Source organism: Apodemus sylvaticus, chromosome 8 (assembly GCF_947179515.1).
Source record: "Apodemus sylvaticus chromosome 8, mApoSyl1.1, whole genome shotgun sequence".
Lineage (NCBI taxonomy): Eukaryota > Metazoa > Chordata > Mammalia > Rodentia > Muridae > Apodemus > Apodemus sylvaticus.
Window position 1 is genome coordinate 77979347 of NC_067479.1, and position 24874 is coordinate 78004220.

The 24874-nt window shown below is 40.9% G+C and overlaps 1 protein-coding gene across 1 annotated transcript in view; it reads left to right on the forward strand.

Moving 5' to 3' along the window:
* The first annotated feature begins 9171 nt into the window (after positions 1–9171).
* Positions 9172–24874, forward strand: part of LOC127690775 (uncharacterized) — a 42611-nt gene continuing 26908 nt past the window's right edge. Inside the window, exons 1-5 of the mRNA XM_052190299.1 lie at positions 9172–9198; positions 12353–12529; positions 13338–13489; positions 14612–14743; positions 15437–15713. Coding sequence (XP_052046259.1) covers positions 9172–9198; positions 12353–12529; positions 13338–13489; positions 14612–14743; positions 15437–15713 — 765 coding nt within the window. The remainder of the gene's footprint in view (positions 9199–12352; positions 12530–13337; positions 13490–14611; positions 14744–15436; positions 15714–24874) is intronic.

Genomic DNA, 24874 nt, shown 5'->3' on the forward strand with positions numbered 1-24874 from the left:
ATCAAACTAAAAAAAAATCACTTGACCATTCCATTAGATGCTGAAAAATACTTTCAAAAATATAACACCCCTTCTTGTTATAAGTGTTGGAAAGATCAGTAATTCAAGGTCCATTCCTAAATATAAGAAAAGCAACATACAGCAAAACAGTAGCCAACATTAATCTAAAAGGAGAGAAATTTGATGCAATCCCATTATAATCAGAGAAAAGACAAGGAGACCCACCCTCCTCCTATATGTTCAATATAGTACTCAATGTCTAATTAGAGCAATTAGGCAAGAAGAGAAGATCAAAGGGATACAAATTCGAAGGGAGGAAATCAAGATACTACTATTTGAGGATTAAATAATATCATACCTAAGTGACACCAAAAAATCCAGGAACAAATTCCTACAGCTGATAAACAACTTCAGCAGATTGGATGGATATAAAATAAACTCAGACAAACAAGTCGCTTGCCTCTACTCAAAGAATAATTGGGCTGAAGAAAAGAAATTTGGAAAACTACATTCTTGACAATAGTGAAAAATAATACAAAGTATCTTGGTGTGACTTTAACAAAGCAAGTGAAATATCTGAATGACAAGACTTTCACATCTCTGAACAAAGAAATCAAAGAAGGCCTTAAAAGATGGAAAGATCTCTCATGCTCATTGATCACCAGGATGAATATAGTAAAAATGTCCATCTTACCAAAGCAATCTGCAGATTCAATGCAATTCTCATGAAATTCTGACTCAATTCTTCACAGAGACAGAAAGAGCAATTCTCAAATTGATCTGGAATAACATAAAACCAAGGCTAGCAAAAACCAATCTCAACAATAAAAGAACATATCAGGGAATCTCCATCCCTGATCTCAACCTATACTACAGGGCAATAGTGAAAAATGGCATGGTATTGGTCCAGAGAGAGGCAAACAGATCAATGGAATACAACTGAAGGCCTAATAATGAACCTACACACATATAGTCACTTGATCTTCAACAAAGGAGCCAAAATCATCTGGTGGAAAAAGGAGAGCATTTCCAACAAATGGTCCTGGTTCAACTGGCAGTCTGAATGTTGAAGTCAAATTGATCCATTCTTATATCTTGAGCAAAGCTCAAGTCCAAGTGGATCAAGGAATATGCTGAATCTAATACAAAGGAAAGTGTGAAAGAACCTTGAACACATTAGCACAGGAGGAAAGTTCCTGTACTGAATACCAATGGCTCATGCTCTAAGATCAACTATTGACAAATGGAACAAATTCAAATAGGTTTGAAAAGCTTTTGCAAGGCAAAGGACACCATCTATAGTACAGATTGGCAATCCACAGATAGGGAAAAGACCTTTGCCAACCCAACATCCAATAGAAGGCTAACATCCAAAATATACAAAGAAGTCAAGAAGTTAGACTCCAGAGAACCAAATAACCCTATTAATGAATGGGGTACAGAGCTAAACAGAGAATTCTCAACTGAGGAATCTTGAATGACTTAGAATTACTTAAAGAAGTGGTCACCATACTCAGTGTCTTAGTTAGGGTTTTACTGCTGTGAACATACACCATGACCAATGCACATTTTATAAAGGACAACATTTAATTGGAGAGAGCTTACAGGCTCAGAGGTTCAGTCCATTGTCATCAAGGCAGAAACATGGCAGCATCTAGGCAGATATGGTGAGGGGGAGCTGAGAGTTCTACATCTTCATCTGAAGGCTGCTAGTGGAAGACTGACTTCCAGGCAACTAGGGTGAGGGTCTTAAGCCCACACCCACAGTGACACACCTACTCCAACAAGGCAACACCTCCTAATAGGATCACTCCCCAAATCAATCATATACGAACCATCACCCTCAGTAATCAGGGAAATGCAAATCAAATAACCCTAAGATTACACCATCACAGGTAGAATGGCTAAGATCAAAAACTCAGGTGACAGCAGATGCTAGCAAGGGTGTGGGGAAAGAGGAACATTCCTCCATTGACAGTGAGAATGAAACCTGGCAAAACCACTTTGTAAGTCAATCTGGTAGTTTCCGAGAATTTTGGAAATAGTTATAGCTCAAGACCCAGCTATACCTACCATGGTGCATACACCCCAAAGATACTCCAATATGCAACAAGGTTACATGACCAACAATGTTCATAGCAGCTATATTTATAATAAACAGAAGGTAGGCAGAGGGCCAGCGGTGCATCTGGAGGCCGGCCACGGGGAGGAACCTTGTTCGAGGGAGTCCCTCTGACCAAGTAGAGCGAAGGATCCATCTGGAGGCCTCTGACGGGAGCCTTCCAGTCGCCACCTCTAGATCGGAAGCAGCCTGGGCCACACACCCCGTCCCAAAGCAGTGCAGAGGGCCAGTGGCGCATCCAGAGGCCAGCTGCAGGGAGGCATCTTGCAAGGGTGAATCCTGCATTGACAACAAGACCAACTAACACCAGTGAGATCTAGATGGCAAAAGGCAAACATAGGAACGTTACTAACAGAAATCAAGGCAATATGAAGCCAATTCTCCATTAACAGCAAGTCCTGGATACCCCAACACACCAGAAAAGCAGGATTTGGATGTAAAATCACTGGTCGTGATGCTGTTACAAGAACACATGAAGGACATAAATAAATCTCTTAAAGAAATTCTGGAGGGAAATGATCAAAAGCTAGAAGCCATTACAAGGGAAATACAAAAATCACTTAAAGAAATTCAGGACAATATGGGTCAAACGATACTAGCCAATAAGGAGGAAATGCAAAAATCACTGAAAAAAATACAGGAGAAATTTGATCAACAGGCAGAAGTCATGAAAGAAGAAACACAAAAATCTCTCAAAGAATTACAGGAAAACACAAACAAGCAAGTGAAGGAACTGAGCAAAAAACATCCAGGATCTAAAAACAGAAGTAGAAACAACTAAGAAATCACAAAGGGAGACAACTTTGGGGATAGAAAGCCTTGGGAAGAAATCAGGGACCATAGATGCAAATATAAACAACAGAATACAAGAGAAAGAAGAAAGAATCTCAGATTCCGAAGATGCCATAGAAACCATGGACTCAACAGTTAAAGAAAATGCAAAATGCAAAAAGCTTGTAACCCAAAACATCCAGAAAATCCAGGACACATTGAGAAGGCCAAACCTAAGGATTATAGGCATAGATGAGAGTGAAGATTTACAACTTAAAGGGCCAGCAAATATCTTCAATAAAATTATGGAAGAAAACTTCTCTAATCTAAAGAGAGTGATGCCCATGAATATACAAGAAGCCTACAGAACTCCAATCAGACTGGAGCAGAACAGAAATATCTCCCATCACATAATAATCAAAACCCCAAATGTACTAAACAAAGAAAGAATATTAAAGGCAGTAAGAGAAAGAGGCCAAGTAACATATAAAGGAAGACCTATCAGAATCACACCAGACTTCTCACCAGAGACTATGAAAGCTAGAAGATCCTGGGCAGATCTCATGCAGACTCTAAGAGAACACAAATGCCAGTCAAAACTACTATACCCAGCAAAACTCTCAATTACCATAGATGGAGAAACCAAAATATTCCATGACAAAACCAAGTTCACCCAGTATCTTACCACAAACCCAGCCCTACAAAGGATAATAGGAGGAAAACACCAATACAATCAGGGAAACTTCACCCTGGAAAATGCAAGATAGAAACCTTTCATCAAACCCAAAAAAAGATAACCAATCAAATATAAAAGATAACATCAAAAATGACAGGAAGTCATAATCACTATTCCTTAATATGTCTTAACATCAATAGACTCAATGCCCCAATAAAAAGACATAGACTAACAGACTGGATATGTAAACAGGATCCTACATTTTGCTGCAAACAGGAAACACCTCAGTGACAAAGACAAACACTACCTTAGAGTAAAAGGCTGGAAGATGATTTTACAAACAAATGGTCTCAGGAAACAAGCCGGAGTAGCCATTCTAATATCAGATAAAATTGACTTTCAACCTAAAGTAATCAAAAGAGACACTGAGGGACACTTCTTGCTGGTCAAAGGAAAAACACACCAAGAAGAACTCTCAATCATGAACATCTATGCTCCAAATGCAAAGGCACCCTCATTCATAAAAGAAACTTTACTAAAGCTCAAAGCACACATTGCACCTAACACAATAATTGTGGGTGACTTCAACACTCCACTCTCATCAATGGACCGATCAGGAAAACAGAAACTAAACAGGGACACTGTGAAACTATTGAAGCTTTGGACCAATTAGAGTTAACAGACATGTATATGTATTTATACATATATATAAAACAATTCACCCTATAGCAAAAGAATATACCATTTTCTCAGCACCCTATGGTACCTTCTCCAAAATCGACCATATAATTGTTCACAAGACAGACCTCAATAAATATAAGAAGATCAAAATAATCCCATGCCTCCTATCAGATCACTATGGAGTGAAAATGGTCTTCAATAGCAACAGAAACAACAGAAAACCCACATACACGTGGAAACTGAACAACACTCTACTCAATGATACCTTGGTCAAGGAAGAAATAAAGAAATAAATCAAAGACTTTTTAGAATTTAATGAAAATGAAGACACAACATACCCAAATCTATAGGACACAATGAAAGGAGTGCTAAGAGGAAAACTCATTGCCCTGAGTGCCTCCAAAAAGAAAATGGAGAGAGCATAGACTAGCAGCTTAACAACACACCTGAAAGCCCTGGAGCAAAAAGAAGCAAATTCATCCAGGAAGAGTAGAAGGCAGGAATTCATCAAACTCAGGGCTGAAATCAATCAAGTAGAAACTAAGAGAACCATACAAAGAATCAACAAAACCAGGAGCTGGTTCTTTGAGAAAATCAACAAGATAGATAAACCCTTATCCAGATTAACCAGAGGGCACAGAGACAGTATCCAGATTAACAAAATTAGAAATGAAAAGGGAGATATAACAATGGAAACTGAGGAAATTCAAATAATCATCAGATCTTACTACCATAGCCTATACTCAACAAAACTGGAGAATCTGGAGGGAATGGACAATTTCCTAGACAGATACCAAACACCAAAATTAAATCAGGATCAAATAGATCATCTAAACAGTCCCATAACCCCTAAAGAAATAAAAGGGGTCATAGAAAGTCTCCCAACCAAAAAAGCACATGACCAGATGGCTTCAGTGCAGAATTCTATCAGACCTTCAAAGAAGACCTAACACCAATACTCTTCAAACTGTTCCACAAAATAGAAACAGAAGGAACACTACCCAACTCGTTCTACAAAGCCACAGTTACAGATACCAAAACCATACAAAGATCCAACAAAGAAAGAGAACTTCAGGCCAATTTCCCTTATGAATATCAATGCAAAAAATACTCAATAGAATTCTTGCCAACCAAATCCAAGAACACATCAAAACTATCATCCACCACGATCAAGTGGGCTTCATCCAAGGGATGCAGGGATGGTTCAATATACAGAAATACATCAATGCAATCCACTACATAAACAAACTCAAAGAAAAAATACATATTATCATTTCATTAGATGGTGAAAAAGCATTTGACAAAATTCAGCATCCTTTCATGCTAAAAGTCTTGGAAAGAACAGGAATTCAAGGCCCATACCTAAACATTGTTAAAGCAATATACAGCAAACCAGTAGCCAACATCAAACTAAATGGAGAGAAACTTGAAGCAATCCCACTAAAATCAGGGACTAGACAAGGCTGCCCTCTCTCTCTCCATATCTTTTCAATATGGTACTTGAAGTCCTAGCTAGAGCAATTAGACAACATAAGGAGGTCAAAGCGATACAAATTGGAAAATAAGAAGTAAAATTATCACTATTCGCAGATGACATAATAGTATACTTATGTGACCCAAAAAACTCCACCAGAGAACTCCTACAGCTGATAAACAACTTCATCAAAGTGGCAGGACATAAAATCAACTCAAGCAAATCAGTTGCCTTCCTATACTCAAAGGATAAGCAGGCAGAGAAAGAAGTTAGGGAAATGACACCCTTCACAATAGCCACAAACAATATAAAGTATCTTGGTGTGACTGTAACCAAACAAGTGAAAGATCTTTATGACAAGAACTTCAGGTCTCTGAAGAAGGAAATCGAAGAAGACCTCAGAAAATGGAAAACTCTGCCATGCTCGTGGATTGGCAGGATTAATATTGTTAAAATGGCCATCTTCCCAAAAGCAATATATAGATTCAATGCAATCCCCATCAAAATCCCAACTCAGTTCTTCACAGAGTTGGAAAAAGCAATTCTCAAATTTATCTGGAATAACAAAAAACCCAGGATAGCTAAAACTATTCTCAACAGTAAAAGAACTTCTGGGGGTATTAGTATCCCAGACCTCAAGCAATACTACAGAGCAGTAGTGTTAAAAACTGCATGGTATTGGCACAGGGACAGGCAAGTCAACCAATGGAATAGACTGAATACCCAGAAATAAATCCACACACCTATGTTCACTTGATCTTCGACAAAGGAGCTGAAAACTTCCAGTGAAAAAATGACAGCCTTTTCAACAAATGGTGCTGGATCAACTGGAGGTCAGCATGCAGGAGAATGTGAATTGTTCCATTCTTATCTCTTGTACTAAGCTCAACTCCAAGTGGATCAAGGACCTCCACATAAAACGAGACACACTGAAACTAATAGAAAAGAAACTGGGGAAACCCCTTGAGGACATAGGCACAGGGGAAAAGTTCCTGAACAGAACACCAATAGCGTATGCTCTAAGATCAAGAATTGACAAATGGGATGTCATAAAATTACAAAGTTTCTGTAAGGCAAAGGACACTGTCCAAAGGACAAAATGGCAACCAACAAATTGGGAAAAGATCTTCACCAACCCTACATCTGGTAGAGGGCTAATATCCAATATATAAAAAGAACTCAAGAAGTTAGACCCCAGAGAACCAAATAATCCTATTAAAAATGGGGTACAGACCTAAACAAAGAATTTTCACCTGAAGAATTTCGAATGGCTGAGAAGCACCTTAAGAAATGCTCAACATCATTAGCCATTAGGGAAATGCAGATCAAAACAACCCTGAGATTTCACCTTACACCAGTCTTAATGGCTAAGGTTAAAAACTCAGGAGACAACAGGTGTTGGCGAGGATGTGGAGAAAGAGGAATACTCCTTCACTGCTGGTGGGATTGTAAGATGGTACAACTACTATGGAAATCAGTCTGGCGGTTCCTAAGAAAACTGGACATGACACTTCCGGAGGACCCTGCTATACCTCTCCTGGGCATATACCCAGAGGATTCCCCAGCATGCAATAAGGACACATGCTCCACTATGTTCATAGCAGCCTTATTCATAATAGCCAGAAGCTGGAAAGAATCCAGATGTCCCTCAATGGAGGAATGGAAACAGAAAATGTGGTATATTTACACAATGGAGTACTATTCAGCAATTAAAAACAATGAATTCATGAATTTTTTAGGCAAATGGATGGAACTGGAAAATATCATCCTAAGGGAGGTAACGCAATCACAAAAGAATACACATGGAATGAAATCATTGAAAAGTGGATATTAATTAGCCCTGAAGCTCTGAACACTGAAGATACAATTAGCATATCAAATGATTCCCATGAAGAAGGAAGAAGAGGGCCCTAATCCTGGAAAGGCTTGATCCAGAATTGTAGAGGAGTACCAGGACAGAAAAAAGGGAGGAGGAAAGACAGGAGAATGGATGGAGAGAAGAGGACTTATGGGACATATGGCGGGGGGAACTGGGAAAGGGGAAAGCTTTTAGAAAGCAAATATAGAATATAGACAATAAATTAAAAAATAAAAAAAGAAATTTAGCTATACAAAGAAAAAGAATAATAAACAGAAGGTGAACAACACCCATATCTCCCTCAACGGAGGAATGGATAGAGAAAATGTGGTACATTATACAATGGAGTAGTACTCAGTCATTAAAAACAATAACTTCATGAAATTCATAGGCAAACAGTTGGAAGTTGAAAATATTATCCCACGTGTGGTAAGAAAGAACACCTGTGGCATGTACTTACTAATAGATGGAGTTTAGCCAATAAATGCTTGGAATTCCCATGATACAATTTACAGACCATATGAAACCCAAGGAGAAGGAAGACCACATCAATGTGTGGATGGTACAGTTCTACTGAGATGAGGGAAGAAAAGAATCTTGGAAAGTAAAAGAAGGAGGGTTCTGGAAGGGAGAGAGAGGAGGGGGAGATAAAAAGGGGTGTCAGTTCAGATATTAGAAGAGATGGGGGGAGAAGTATAGAGGGTCAGTAATTTTAAAGGAAGTTTGTATCTGTGGGGGAGTAGGAACTGTGGATAGCCACTATAAAGTCCCAGATGCCAGGGACCCAAGAGACTCCCAGGGCCCAACAGGGAAGACATTAGCCTAAATGCACAACAAAGGGGAGATAGAAGGTATAGAGACCACATCCAATGGATAAGGAGTCTCCTGTTTGAGGGTCAGATAGCCACCTCAAAAATATTAATCGAGAATTCCTCCTGTCCAAAGGAATAAAGAGTGGTGTGGAGCCTGAACGAAAGGCCAACCAGAGACCTCACCACCAAGGGATCCATCCCATCTGCAGACACCAAACCCAGGCACTATTGCTCATGCCAAGAAGCCTGCTGTTGACAGAAGGCTGATATAGCTCTCTCCTGAGATGCTCTGCCTGATACAGATCAATACAAATGCAGAAAACTACACCCTAACATCAGACTGAGCATGGGGAAGATGACTGAGAAGTTAGGGCAAAGAATGAATGAGCTGAAGGTGTTTGCATCCCCCTAAGTAGTACAACAATATCAACCAACCAGAAGATCCAAAGATCCCAGGTACTAAACCACCAACCAAAGAGTATACATGGTGGGATCCATAGCTCCAGTTGGATATACAGCAGAGTACTGCCTTATCTGGCATCAGTGGGAAAGGAGGTCTTTGGTACTGTGTAGGACTGATTACCCAGTGTAGGGGAATGCTAGGGCACTGAGGGAGGAGTGGCTGAGGGTTTGAGGGAACATCCTGATAGTGACAGGTGTAGGTGTGAAGTCGATATTGGTTTGTGGAAGAGAAAGTGTGAAGGGAGATAACATCTGAAATGTAAGTAAAGAAGATAACCAATACAAAAAGAAGAAAGAACATTAAAATGGTCAGAAATGGGGACAGCCCTGGAGATGGACAATGTAAAAAGGAGATCAGGAGCTAGAGATGCAAGCATCACCAACAATACAAGAGATAGAAATGAGAATCTCAGGCGTAGGAGATTCCATAGATGATATTGAAAAGTCAATCAAAGAAAATACAAAGGGTACAAACTTCTAACCCATATCATCCAGAAAAATTCATGAGACAACGAAAGGTCAAACATAAGAATAATAGAAATAGAAGAGGATGTACCAATTTGCAACCCCACCAGCAGTGGAGGGGTGTTCCTCTTTCTTCACATCCTCTCTGGAAATCATCCTTTCTCCACAACCACTCTGGAAATCAGTCTGGCGGTTCCTCAGAAAACTGGGCACCTCACTTCCAGAAGATCCTGCTATACCACTCCTGGGCATATACTCAGAGGATTCCCCACCATGTAATAAGGATACATGTTCCACTATGTTCATAGCAGCCCTATTTATAATTGCCAGAAGCTGGAAAGAACCCAGGTATCCCTCAACAGAAGAGTGGATGCAAAAAGTGTGGTATATCTACACAATGGAGTACTATTCAGCCATTAGAAACAATGAATTCATGAAATTCTTAGGCAAATGGATGGAGCTGGAGAACATCATACTAAATGAGGTAACCCAGTCTCAAAAGATCAATCATGGTATGCACTCACTAATAAGTGGATATTAACCTAGAAAACTGGAATACCCAAAACATAATCCACACATCAAATGAGGTACAAGAAGAACGGAGGAGTGGCCCCTTGTTCTGGAAAGACTCAGTGAAGCAGTATAGGACAAATCCAGAACAGGGAAGTGGGAAGGGGTGGGTGGGAGAACAAGGGGAGGGAAGGGGGCTTATGGGACTTTCGGGGAGTGGGGGGCTAGAAAAGGGGAAATCATTTGAAATGTAAATAAAAATATATCTAAAAAAATAAAAAAGAATATATCTAATAAAAATGAATTATTTTTTCTTATTCAGAAGAAAAAAGAAATAGAAGAGGATGAAGATTACCAGTTCAAAGGCACAGAAAACATCTTCAACAAAAGAATAGAAAAAAACTTCCTTAACCTAAAAACAGAGACAGCCATAAATGTCCAAGGAGGCTACAACACACCAAATCAATTGAACTTGTACAAAAAATTGTAGTGTCACAATAATCAAAAGAGTAAATGTACAAAAGAAAGAAAATATTACAGACTGTAAGGGCAAAATGTCAAGTAACTTACAAAGGCAGACCTATGATGATTACAGCAGAATTCTCACTGATAAAATCCAGAAGATCCTGGACAAATGTCCTGCAGACTGTAAGAGAACACTAATGCCAGCCCTGGCTACTATACGAAGCAAAACTCTCTATCCTCATAGATAGAGAAACCAAGATATTATGCAACAAAATCACCTTTAAATACTTCTCCCAGACCTGAGCACATATGAGGGGCCAGACATAAGATCAATTGTGGGAAACTGACTTCACTGATGTCTGGCCTGGCAGCAGAAGGATAAGACTACAGGATTGTTTTTCATGATACTTTCTCTGGTTGAGTAGCAGGTCTAGCCACTAGTCTGAAAATGCTCAAAACCTCTTCCAGATACTGGAACAGCAATTTTATCACTCCCTTGGCATCCTGTCTGACAACAGTTGATTGTTCATAGCCAAAACTTGTCAATTACCAGAGAATGATTTCTGAATAGATGGAACCTTCATTGTGCATGCAGACCTCAGTGTTCTGGTGCCATGCAAATAAAGAAAAGTTCATGAATGGAAAAACTACAAAACTCTCAGGAGAGTTCAGAGAAAGGTAGATGGACTTCCTTCATACTTTGGTCCAATTGTACCCAATACCAGGAGGGATTCATCCCTACAGTATTTGTTTGGAATGCCTCCCCCATTTCTTTCCAGGATCAGAGGTCAGCAGTTAGCCAATCTCTATTTCTTGTTCATTTTCTAGGACCTCCAGTTTTCCATAATATCTATTCATCTGACTATCTGAGAGACAGACTGGACTTCTGACTTCCCCAACATCTCCACAGACACCGTTGAACCTTGTTGTCATATTACATGGCTGAAGGTGGCAGTCAAAAACAACACAATCAATTTGGAAAGGACTTGCATGATTTTTCACGTATAAACCTGAGAGGTGAGTGGGTATTTTGTCATACATTCAGCACACACGGCAAAGAATGCATAAGTCACAGGTTACAATGCCAAAAGGAGTCCCTCCTGAAATTATGGACCCATTAAAATGAAGATTTCAATGTTTCTGAGCCTTTCTAACCTGTATCCATCCTATTCAGTCATAGGTATCTTATGAATGCAGGATCATAGTCCAATCCCCAAGAGCTTCAGACCTAGAACAGGGAACTCAGACAGATAGTTACTGGAGAAGGGAGAGCTAATAGGACTACAGAGCAGCAACCCAATGTCCCTGTTGACCTTTGCCCACAGAAGCCTTCTCTGTCTGGTTGTAATTGAGAAATGGAGAATGTGGGATTTTTATCACTTAAAGAAGGGACATAAACTTTGTAATTTGATATTCTCTTGAACCTGAGGTCCTATATTGATAAGAACAGGGATTTTTTTATTGCAAAAATAAGATCCTAAAACACAGATTTCATGAAAGCACATGTCTGTCTATACTGAAACAACATCTCCTTTAAAGGCATGTGCACAATAAAAAAATACAATTGAACTTGTATAAAATTAAAGGTACAGCAGAATGATTGTGGCCTCTGGAAAACAAAGCCACCAGAGGACTTGGACTGCACGCTACATGAATGGACCCCAGAAGTAGATTTTTAATGGAGAAGAACCTCCCCCTTCCAAGAATCCTAGAGTGTTAGGTCCTTAGCAACGATGAGCTGCCCATGCCAAGGCCCTAACAAACTCTCCCCATCGAAACTGCTTGACTTGTAATGAAGCAGAGGGAAAACCCTAGCTTTGGAAGGAGAATGTGCCTAGGGCTCTCCTCTGGATCCAAAGAGAGACTCCAGGAAAAGACACTTCAGAAACTGGCCAATATGGGGCAAGATAGTTAGCAGGTAGGCCATGGTACTTGCTCATGTCATCATCAGTAGTCACTCCCCTGAACAATCTCTTGTATCCATGAGAACCCTAGAATATTCTGTGATGTCACCAGTGTTGTGGTGATACCAACTGCCTGTGGGGTATTTCTTCAGACCCTACTGTGTTCAGAAGCAGGCATGTTGTCCATGCTGCGTAGATTATTTCGGAGGGGGAATAGAATACAGACAGAGACCAGACCTAGGCAGAAGAGGCAGAAGGAGGCTGGCCTTCTGTCATGCTGGGAAACAAGAAGGAAGAAATGGTCATGGGGAAGGCACAATGAGTCCTGGGCAAGGGTCAGGGAGCTTCCTGGAAGAGGTGGGCTTAAGAGGGTGCTACCAGGAGTAGAGATTATGATCTGGATCATCAATATTACTCAATGGCAGACACAGATTCAAGAATTTCAGATGATTAGTTTTTCAGAGAGCCAAGAGTTGACAAGCCTGCAGTTGCTTTGCTCAGAAATCTTAATTTCCTCAGTTGCAAATTATGCCAGTGGGAAGTTCTGTGAGAAGAGCAAAATATTGCTGTCAGGATAGAGTATTGAAGCCCTTCGCCCTCAACAGTTTCCTGTAGTTTACATGAGAATGTGATAACAAGGACAGGGAAGGATATTCATCTGCTCATGAATCAAGGTCTCAGACACTTTGGTTTGAACAAACATGATGTGGCCTGATTCAATATATGGGATAGTGTAATAGAATATGAGCTCACATCACTCATTTAAGAAGTCCTGACAGGTATTGGCTTGTGGGAGATATTAGATGCTGGTGTTTATAGTCAATCTTTTTGTGCCAAACATTATGGACTATGTCAGATAAGAGCTGACAGTGCTCTCCACTTCTTCTTGCCTGGGTCTGCTTGAGGGCTAGGGGTACTGCAATAGTGAGTGAGTCATATGTTTAGTGATTGTGATTGGGAACAGGGACATAGCTGAGGAGTCCAGTTCAAAGATGATTTCCTGTTCTTTCAAGGATTTACTGTGTCTCTAGAATTTCCTTTTCCTCTGGCTTATGTTTGGGACTAAACATAGTTTCCCTATCCCCAGTCCTATTATCTCTACAAGTTTGTGTTGATCTACCTACAGGGTCTGTTCAGAAGGCACCATCACAACTCTCCACCATCAATGAGGAGGAGCAGAGAATGAAGAGGTTGGACAAGCTCAAAAGGGATCTCCAGAAGATGGAAAATGAGAGAGACGAACTCCGGGGAATCCTGGCCCATTACACTAACAAAGACTTGAATGACAGGTAGTCATTGTGCCCAGTTCTTTGTTGACTCCCTTGGGCCCTCTCTCCTCTTATTGCAGAATGCTACAACTCCAGGCTGACATCATGTCCTAATTCATTTTGCTGAATGGCTGTTCAAAATAGAACCTGAAGTTCAGATAGAAGTGAGATGGGGTCACAGGCTCTCTTGATTCCTCCAAAAGTATGTCGGCGCCTGTGGCATGAACCACAGTATGGGGATAAGGGGAGTAGTGTGTGAGATCTCATGGTGCATTTTCAGAAGCCTAGACAGTTGTTGGTTTGTTGGAGATGCTATGCACTGTGTGTTTATGGTAAATCATTATTGTAATAGACCTGGATGTACTTTGGGTGCTATTGGTCCTGCCAATAGCTAAAGGGGCCTGGTCCCACATGCTGCCTCTCATTGTGTCTGGATTGGATGCAGGTCATGACTGCTTTTCTCCAATTTTGTCCATGATACTTCAAGGTGATGCCACATCATTGTATTTATGTGGCATTCTGATAGTGTTTGAGTGTGTGTGTGTGTGTGTGTGTGTGTGTGTGTGTGTGTTTGTGTGTGTGTGCACATGCACGCAAGAGCGTGTGTGTATACATATATATGTGTGTGTGTATGTGTGTGTGTATGTGCTTCTGTGTTTTCCAGTTATGATCTGAGGATTCTGTGTAGTGTAATGGGGCCTGAAATTTTGCCTGACTCATATTCTAGGTAATGATGATGAGTCCAGGGAGCCCCACTTTGTGCAGCACAGCAAGTGGCATCTGTATTCATCTCAGGTTCCCAATAGTGATTATGCCCTTTGGAAATTCATGTGCAAAAGATCCAATGATTGATATGTACCCAGGCCTGTGGCAAAGCTCCTGGAAAGTTGTTGGAGAACTAGTGTATGCCTTTAAACCCTCTCAGGGAGCTAAAGCATGGCAGCTCCCATCTTTTACTTCCATGGCTTGACTGTCCCCAGGACAAGGGTCCTAACTTTAATAAGCACCTAGAAGAACCAGTACCAAGGAGGAAAGATGTAGCTTAAAAGGGCAGAGGTAGTCCACAATTCAGCTTGAATTGACTTGATCATTGTATCCTTAGTTCATGGGAATATTTTCTCAATGGGCAATGCTCTCCCACAGGAACAACTTTGAGAAGTTCATGCTTACGATGCAATACTACCAAATGATGACTGGCCTCAAGAAAATGCCACAAAAGGTCAGTGAAGCCTTGTCCAAGAGTGAGGAACTGACTAAAGAAAATCCGTCATACTGGTGAGTAACTAACATGGTCATGACACAAAGCACTAGGCACAGAATGTGTCTGCACATCCTTGTATTTGAACCAAAGTGAGGACTCAGGTTATATACTGTTTGCCTCTTAAAAGGAACCCTGCCTCCTTCAAAGCAAGGCTCTAGTTTTTTTACCTCTTGGATTCATTTTGACCAAGTATGAAGATACTATGAGACCCTCCAGCCATTGTCCTTTCCAACTCAGTATCCTTGAGATAGGAAAGGTTTGCACCATCATGGAGATATCAATCAACCTTGAGCCTCTTGAGCTCTGAAAGGAGATTTATAGTTCTGGTTTCCAGGAGACACATAGACAAATAGACATAGAAAGACTGTCTACATTTTGGGTGTCTTGTCCTCCACTAGAGAAGCTTAGCTCTCTAACTACGGGTAGGTTTTTAACACCATGGACACATTAGTACACATGGGGCCAATGTCCTCTTCTGGAAGATACATGAGAACCTATTGGTGTCAGTGTTTCCAGAAGTACCTTGAGTCTTCTGGAATGTGACTGTCCTCTGCATTTGGCTTTCCCATATGTAATATTCCGTGGCTAATCTGGACTGTAGTCTGAGGCTGATTGGGGATCAGGGCCCATGAAGTTGGTTGGTACATTGAGGAGTAAGAGGAATATGGATGCTCTCTGAGGGTCAACAGCTTTTGTTTTTGGCTCAGGATCAGGAATCGCCAACTCCTGTGTGACTCTAACCATCAAAAGCACAAAGTCAAGATGTTGTGGACTGATAACAGAGAACTGCTACAGGAGCAGATTGCACTGGAAGAAGACACCAAGCACACAAATATTTTGTGTATAAAAGCCTGCGAGGTTTTGAATGACTCAGGAACCAAGCGAGAAGCATCGGGTAGGATGAATGAGCATCAGGGGCAGGTTGCTCTCTTCTCTAAGCATAAACACAGTGAAGCCCATGTAACCATCCTGAACCTCATCCAGGTACTCTCCTATGTCTCATCCAGTTGTTCATTTCTCTGATCATTTACAAGACGTTCTGTGGAGTTAGCCTCTTGTAGGACACTGGAGGATAGGCAAGTAGACCCTCCTGCTGAATTAAAAGTTGCAGTTCATTAAGATGTAGAGTTGGAACAAATATTACACACCTAAATGACATTATGTTGGAAAGGTACTGTGTGGATGTACCCTTTTAGTAGAACAGAACGTTGATAGATAAAATCAGGTCTGTAGTTCATTTGCATTGTAGGAGTCATTTGAGTGTATTGCAAGATGGTATCTTTACTCTGCCTAGAGCCAGAATCACATCTTGCCAGTCTTGTTTTCTGTCAGCTTTGCTAGAATCCTTTCCTGGAGCTTAGATTGTGGAGCTGACTCGATGAACAGGGGTGTGTGAAAGACTTCTCTCAGGCTGAGAGTTGAGGTGAGACATGTGAGACTTCATGAATAAAATGTCTCCAAATCTCTACACATAGGCTAAGATGTGTGTTCCCTAAGCATTGTCAGTCCCCAAGGGATGGATAACAGTCCTGAGTCTCACTTGAAACATCAGCTTTTCATAGTCTACATTCAACTCTTCCTCTACCATTGTGGTCTCTTCATACATCCTGTTCACTTATGATTTCTGTAGAGTGTGTGCTTGTATGTGTGTGTGTGAGTGTGTGAATATGTGAGTGTGTGAATTGAATGTTTGTACAAATGTGTATATTGTTGGTTGTGTTGAGAGTCCAGGTATTTACCGGTGGTTTTGTTCAGGCTTTCTGTAACATAGTCCCTTGAGCCCATGTCTCTCACTGAGCTTCAAACTTGCTGAGTGCATCATGGCTATGGATTGCTTCAGTACAGATTCCAGTCTAATAGTTCTGCAGAGTGCTGCATTTCAGAAAAATCTTTCCCTGTTAATTCACTAGCCACCTTTGGACTGACAATCAGGATGTTTTTATATCTTATGACTTGTAATGAGTTGTAAAGTTCCTGGATACTAACCATGGAGGACTGTGTTTATTGGTACTATAAGGGTCTTTTGAGAAGTAGCTGGTAAGCTTAGGGAGCAGAATATGTTTCATCTTGGAGTTTTCTAGCTGATGATCTTAGGACCCTTAATCTTGTGCGTATCTTCTTGTCTCTGTAGAGTGTATAACATGCTTATAGAATCAGCAAGCATCTGCCTGGAAAAAGTGCCTGACAAGGAACTAAGTACTGGCTGGGCAAAACAACCCGGGTTAGTCATAGAGCCTTGTACACAGCTTAGTACCACTACCTCCTCAAATGACAGTAAATGTCCTGAAACATAGCAGTCTCTTATTGATTTGTTGGGGGGATGGGTGGGTGTGTATGTGTTTGTGCTATCGCCCAGGTATATGTTAGGATATTTATGTTGTGTATTTGAATAATGGTAGGTCATTGTGGTTGGTGCCTGTATATTCAAGTGTGTATTCATGCATGTTTTTTATGCATGTGTGTGCATGTGTGTGAAGAAATGCACTTGTTTCTATGTATATATTTTATGTATATATTCATATATTCACTTGGTAAGAAAACATCCTAAATGGTAATAGAAAACATCTTTAATGAGAAAAGTCTTCTGCGATTTCATTTTGCATCGGGGAAACATCAAATACAGCAGCCCATCCTCATGCCTCTCCACCTAGCTCATTAGAAAATAAGGAGACCTTTCACATGTTTGGTAAGAGTCACCCCAAGATACTTTATACTGTTTGTGGCTATTGTGAAGGGGGTCATTTCCCTAATTTCTTTCTCAGCCTGCTTATCCTTTGAGTATAGGAAGGCCACTGATTTGCTTGAGTTGATTTTATAACCTGCCACTTTGCTGAAGTTGTTTATCAGCTGTAGGAGTTCTCTAGTGGAGTTTATTGGGTCACTTAGGTAGACTATCATGTCATCTGCAAATAATGATAGTTTGACTTCTTCCTTTCCAATTTGTATCCCTTTGACCTCCTTATGTTGTCGAATTGCCCAAGCCAGTACCTCAAGTACAATATTGAAAAGATAAGGAGAGAGGGGGCAGCCCTGTCTGGTCCCTGATTTTAGTGGGATTGCTTCAAGTTTCTCTCCATTTAGTTTGATGCTGGCTACCGGTTTGCTGTATATTGCTTTTACTATGTTTAGGTATGGGCCTTGAATTCCCGTTCTTTCCAAGACTTTAAGCATGAAAGGATGCTGAATTTTGTCAAATGCTTTTTCAGCATCCAATGAAATGACCATGTGGTTTTTTTCTTTGAGTTTCTTTATGAAGTGGATTGCATTGATGGATTTCCGTATATTAAACCAACCCTGCATTCCCGGGATAAAGCCTACTTGATCATGGTGGATGATCGTTTTGATGTGTAATTGGATTCAGTTGGCAAGAATTTTATTGAGTATTTTTGCATCAATGTTCATAAGGGAAATTGGTCTGAAGTTCTCTTTCTTTGTTGGATCTTTGTGTGGCTTTGGTATCAGCGTAATTGTGGCTTCGTAGAAGGAATTGGGTAGTGTTCCTTCTGTTTCTATTTTGTGGAATAGTTTGAAGAGTATTGGTATTAACTCTTCTTGGATTGAAACCATCTGGTCCTGTGCTTTTTTTGGTTGGAAGACTTTCTATGACAGCAGGTGTTGGAGAGGATGTGGAGAAAGAGGAACACTCCTCCACTGCTGGTGGGGATGCAAATTGGTACAACCACTCTGGAAATCAGTCTGGCGGTTCCTCCGAAAACTGGGCACCTCACTTTCAGAAGATCCTGCTATACCACTCCTGGGCATATACCCAGAGGATTCCCCACCATGTAATAAGGATACATGCTCTACTATGTTCATAGCAGCCCTATTTATAATTGCCAGATGCTGGAAAGAACCCAGGTATCCCTCAACAGAAGAGTGGATGCAAAAAATGTGGTATATCTACACAATGGAGTACTATTCAGCCATTAGAAACAATGAATTCATGAAATTCTTAGGCAAATGTATGGAGCTAGAGAACATCATACTAAGTGAGGTAACCCAGACTCAAAAGGTGACTCATGGTATGCACTCACTAATAAGTGGATATTAACCTAGAAAACTGCAATACCCCAAACATAATCCATACATCAAATGAGGTACAAGAAGAAAGGAGGAGTGGCCCCTTGTTCTAGAAAGACTCAGTGAAGAAGTATAGGGCAAAACCAGAATGGGGAAGTGGGAAGGGGTGAGTGGGAGGACAGGGGGAGAAAAGGGGGCTTATGGGACTTTCGGGGAGTGGGGGGCTAGAAAAGGGGAAATCATTTGAAATGTAAATAAAAAATATATCGAATAAAAAAAAAGACAAAAAAATAAAGTCCACAAAAAAAAGAAAGAAAATAAGGAGACAAGATGGTGTAAAGTCAGATTTTCAAGGGTTTGTACAGGAAAAAGTATTTATGTGTATAGAAATCATTTGTAAGAAAACAAAGTACTGTGGGACATGGAGCAATGGAGGAGGCTGCTGGGTCAAATCTTTGTTCCTGAGAATCATAAAGGCTGGCTTAGTCAGCCCTTTATGTTAGTCCCTTGTCTGCTCTTGGTGAATCCTGCCTGTGCAATGGAAGGGCATGTGGCTCGGTGCATCATCTCAGCATCCCAGTTTGTTTTCTTCATTACCTACTACCATTTCCTTTCCAACTTTGACTACATTTGACTCAGTTTTCCTTGGCCATGGAAGATGTCCAGGGTGTTATAATTTTAATGACTGAGTGTTGCATTTGAACCAGGCCCAAGTGCCATAAATATGGTGAAGTGGAAGAACAGGGATGCCTTAGACACTTGAAAATCTTAAGCACAAACACTGTGTTCTGTCTGTAGCCCTGTCTAACTGCTGTTTTTCAAAATCATTTGTTCTGAGTTAAAATCATCCTAAAGTAGTGTTGGGAGAAATGATTACCCTCAGACATTGCTGGTGGAGTCAAATGGTGTATCCCTTTGAGATGCTATGAACAACTTTTCAGGAAGTTGAACTACAATCCCCAATGAGCCTGCAATTCCAGAACCAGAATTAGATGTCCACAGAGAAATAAGGGCACATCGTGGTTTTAGGGGTACTTTTCATAGCAGCTCCAAACTAGAAGCTATCAAGCTGTCCATCAGTCAAGGAGTAAAAATTACTGTAGTTCAGCCTTTCTAGGACTATTGCCAGTGTGATAATACATGCAACCATTTGGCTGTGAACTAATCTGGCTTATTTTCCTCAAAATATCCCTGATAGAATCTCCTTACAGAGAGAAAAGTTTCACTCTGCATCCTGGTTTTGGAGATTTACTAGTTGCCTGGGCTCATAGCTTTGGTTCCAAAGTCAAGCAGGCTATGGAAAATGGAGGGCCTATTGGAAGATGCTGCCCACTTTGGAGCCCCTGAGACACAGTGAATAAGAGGCAGGAACAGGCTGGTCCACCTCTGTCCAGTGTGCCATTACTTGATATATAATATGCATGAAATATTGGAGAAATGTTGTATTTTAACTACACCACAGTATGTAATTCATAGTTCAGTATCAAGCAATTTTTTAAAGCTGGGAAACATATTCAGGCCCAGGTACTCTTTGGTTCTTCTCCTTTGGGGATCCAGGACATGACCTCAGCTGAAGGGTCTTACTGCACTGACCAGCTGAGTAAACCTGGTGTCTGCTGGAGAGCTGACATGGCAAGTTCTCAGCAGGCCTTTTTCTCTTCCTCCACTAGGTCTGAAATATTCCAACCAAAGCTCAAACGGGGCACAGACCATGTCAAGATCTCTCTCAGACACAACTCTTCACCAGGAGCACTGAGTGTGTAAAGCAAGGGAACAACCATTGCATCTCATCCCTGCAACCACGGCCTTTTGCCTTCCTATAGGTGACGATGCCTTTATTTTGTCTAACCTCTGGTCCAGCAATGATGCATGTTTGTAAGGTTTCAGAGAAGTGCTTAGGGACATCAAGATCTGCTGGCTGTCCATGAAGATTCTGAGAAGGTCATTTTTTGCTGGTCCTGATGGGTTGTCAAGTATTATTTCATGGTGATCAATCATGTGAACTTGAATGCCTTTGAGTTATGGTCTGCAACATTTCACAGGCATAACCTTGGAAGGACATTTCCATTAGCCCCACCCCCATGAGGTATGCCTACTTTCATCTTGAAGAGATTCTTATCATCATTGACTGCCTTTGCACTATTTTTCAAAGGCCAGCAAAAGGCTTTAGGACTCTGCTTAAAATCTGCAGCAGTAGAATGATGTTTAGCTTAATTATAATATTTGGTTTTTGGTTAGAGTTTTGACTATTTTGGATATTTGGTTTTCTTTGTTTTCATTTGAAGTTTTTGTATTTATTTATTAACTTTTTGTTACTGTATTTAATTTACCGTTTAGCTAAATCTATATACTGTATAAGTTGACTCCCCATTTTAAGCTGGTATTGAATAAAATTAATGTATTATATTAAATAAAACATAATCTCTAATTTTTCTCTCATAAGGACCTATTGTGTTCATGTGTGGTTCACAATCCTCTAACACTAGTAGTATCTGGTGGGAATGGACCTCTTAAAGTTTCATGTGCCTGAGGCTTCAAAATTAGGTCCCAGGCATCCAGAGCTACACAGGGAATTGTGCTTTTGATGTAGGTAGTGGTTGTCTTAGTCGGGGTTTCTATTCCTACATAATCATAACCCAGAGACTAGTTATGGAGGAAAGGGTTTATTCAGCTTACACTTCCACATTGCTGTTGATCACCAAAGGAAGTCAGGGCTGGAAGTCCAGCAGGTCAGGAAGCAGGAGCTGATGCAGAGGATATGGAAGGGATGTTCCTTACTGGCTTGCTTCTCCTGGCTTGCTCAGCCTGCTCTCTTTATAGAATCCAACAATAGCAGCCCAGAGATGGCAGCAACCACAAGTGGCCCTCCCTCCTTGATCCCTAATTGAGAATATGCCCCACAGCTGGATGTCATGGAGACACTTTCACAACTGAAGGTCTTTTTTCTGTGGTAACTCCAGCCTGGGTCAGGTTGACACACAAAACCAGACAGTAGAGTGTGTCAAACTCTGTGGATCCCAAAGTCATGATGAAAAAAGTATACAGGTTGTATCTTTATAGTCATAAGTTTAGCTACAGTTATAATGTACTGCTCTGTGGATGATCATGTGGAACAAAAATAGTTGCAACACAACAGTATTTCTCTAATACATCCCAGGAAATAAAAATATTCATCTTGAGAAATTAAAAATCTTGTGTATCATACATGGAGGAGTTTGAATAAAAATGGCCCTCAAATGCTCATATACTTGCATGCTTTCTACCTAGTTCATGGAACTGTTTTAGAAACAGTAGGGGATATGTCCTTGCTGGAGGAGGTATGTCACTGGGGCTGTGCTCTGGTGTTTCAAAAGCTCAATCCAGTGCTTGACTCTGTCTTTGAATCTCTCTGTCTCTGTGTCTCTCACTGTTTGTCTGTTTTTGTCATTCTGTGTCTCTCTCAGTCTCTCCCTCTCCTGTTCCCTCTCCGTTTCCTCCCTATCCCACATCTCTTTCTCTTCCTCTATTCTCTCTCTCTCTCTCTCTCTCTCTCTCTGTCTGTCTATCTCTAAGCCAGCCCAAATGAAAAGTTGCCTTGGTTCTGGTGTCTCGTCACATCAATAAAACCCAAACTAAAATGTGACACAGTAGATCATCATATCAGGAAATTGGTAAGACTGATGGGTTGGAAGTCCTAGAAGCCACCCTGGACAGCAAGAGATTCACCTGCTTCCTACCAGGCCTCTCTCACATGACCAAAATCTCTGCATAGGAGCATGCCCTAGGCTCCTTTAGATAATAGAGTTCTCCATGCTACTGAGGTATCAAGAAATTGGTAGGGTTCTGCCAGTAAGCTTCCCTTCCTGGATATCTTTTCCTACAAGGCATTTAATCACTAGTCCAACCTGAGGAGGTGGTATGCACTCATTTCCATGATAAGCACTAAACAGTTCAGAACCAAAGACTGTCTCTCTCATTAAGAACAACTATGGGGAACATGGAGAAGGCCTTTGTCCACAGAGCCTTGCCACTTAAGTCTCCTGCAGAAGACCCCTCCATATTCCTGGGCTAGCCCCCACTGAGCTAAGCCAGAGTTCCCCATTCCCCTGCTTCAGGGCTTATCCTCAGTCTGCTGGTCTCCTCTATTCCAAGATCCTCCATGACATCTAGCAGTGACTTCATGTCCAAGATCCTAAGAATCCCTTTCCCTGGTCTCCTTGAAGGCCAGCACCTCAATTCTACTGCCAACTCCCCAAGACCCAGCAGTATATATATATATACTATATATATACTCTTCATCATAGGCCCATGGACACCAGATGCTCCCTTCAGGAATCTTCTGTGTGCCTTGCAGGTTCCAGGGGACTACAGGTTCAAGAAACACCAGCTTCACCCTCCCTCACCTAAGGCTTACCCCCCAAGTAGTGTATCTGGATTTCCATCGAGGTCAATACCAGACAGTGGGATTATGATAAATACAGTCTAGCATTTCTGTATTTGGTTGTCCCAGTAGGTCTTCCACACCTGGGCTGCAGGGCAAAAAGCAAAACCACACTAAGGCAAGATAGTCTGGAGGTGTGATAACTGAGTGAAGCCTTTTGAAAGGCCATATGGAAACCTACAATGGAAGAAGTTTTATAATATACAAACCCATATAAAGGAGGTTTAAATGGAATTACCCTGGTATAGTCTGACAATGCCTCCTCTAAACACCATAAACAATCAAATGAAAAGCCCAGGGCCAGGTTTGGGTTATCTTGTTTGTGTTGTTCATCACTGAATTCTCATAAACACTCCCCAAACATTAAGTGCTGTTGCCAGAAGATGGAAATAGGCACAGCCATCAAGTCAGGCACCTATCAAATTATTTTTGTATGTGTGTGTTGAGAACACACCAATTCCTCTTTAGCAGTTACTTTGAGATATTTGGCCAATTGCTGCCCACCAGAGTCTTTCCATAGAAGAGGTAATCCCTTGGTAACCTAGATTGCAACTCCCAGTCCATCATCACCCTCTCAACATCTGCCCCAAGATCTGGCAACTGTTATTTGTTTTCTGCTTTTCTAAGTGGGTGGTACTGGAGAGGGAGCCCAGGACCTAAGGAACACGAAGCAACTACCACTACACTGTACTATACTACACTACACTATACTATACTATCCTACACTACACTACACTACACTACACTACACTACACTATACTACACTAGCCAACCCTTGCACTCCTGTATCTGAGATAAACTGTTGACTTTCCACTGTGGGAAAGCCTGTTATTTATATTTCCACACTGGATTTAGGAAAATATGTTTTAACCAAGATAACTTTTGTGTTTGTCTAGCAGGATAGTTGCCAATGATAAGTTCACAAGGCTTTTTAACTGGAATGAAACTTTATTCTTTTGTGAAGATTCAATACAAGAATACAATGTACAACTATCAAATCATTTATCATTTCTTTTCTCCAGGACCTCCCATTTTTAGTTTGACCTAATGTTTTCTTGTTGTTTTGGTTTTTGGTAGAAGTAGCTCCTGACTCTTTAATTTTATCCTAACAGGTATAAAATCTATTACCATACTACCCTGAACACAGTTACCTCACCAGATACCTATAAAGTTGCTAAATACTCGTTTGCAGAAAGAGTATGTATTATGGAGAAAACAGAGTGTACGTGAAGATACTTTCATCAAAATGCCCAGAATCTAAAACCTCTAAATTAGTTCCTGGTTTATTTTAAAGCACCAGCTTACCTGAGCACAGTAGTGTAGGACTGTTATCCTGGTATTTCGGATGCTGGGGCAAGAGTTTATGGCCAGCTTAGGCAACATGGCAGGACTCAGCCTAATTAAATTGGAAAAGAGAAAGTGTCTTACTATCTGGTACAAAAAGCACAGCTACCAGCTTTGAATACATAGTGAGCAGCATGTAAATGTCTTTGACAAACAAGTACTTACTGTAACCATAAACTTCCTGTCTGTGATGGTTAGCTTTCGTTGTCATTTGGGCCCAACCTTGGTTCATATGAGAAGAGAGTCTCAACAAGGGATTGTCCATGTTGACTGGCCTGTGGATACATCTTTCGGGGTGGTCCTCTTAATCAAATTAATTGACTGAGCCCACCCCAGGAGCTGTTCATCTTTTTGAAAAAT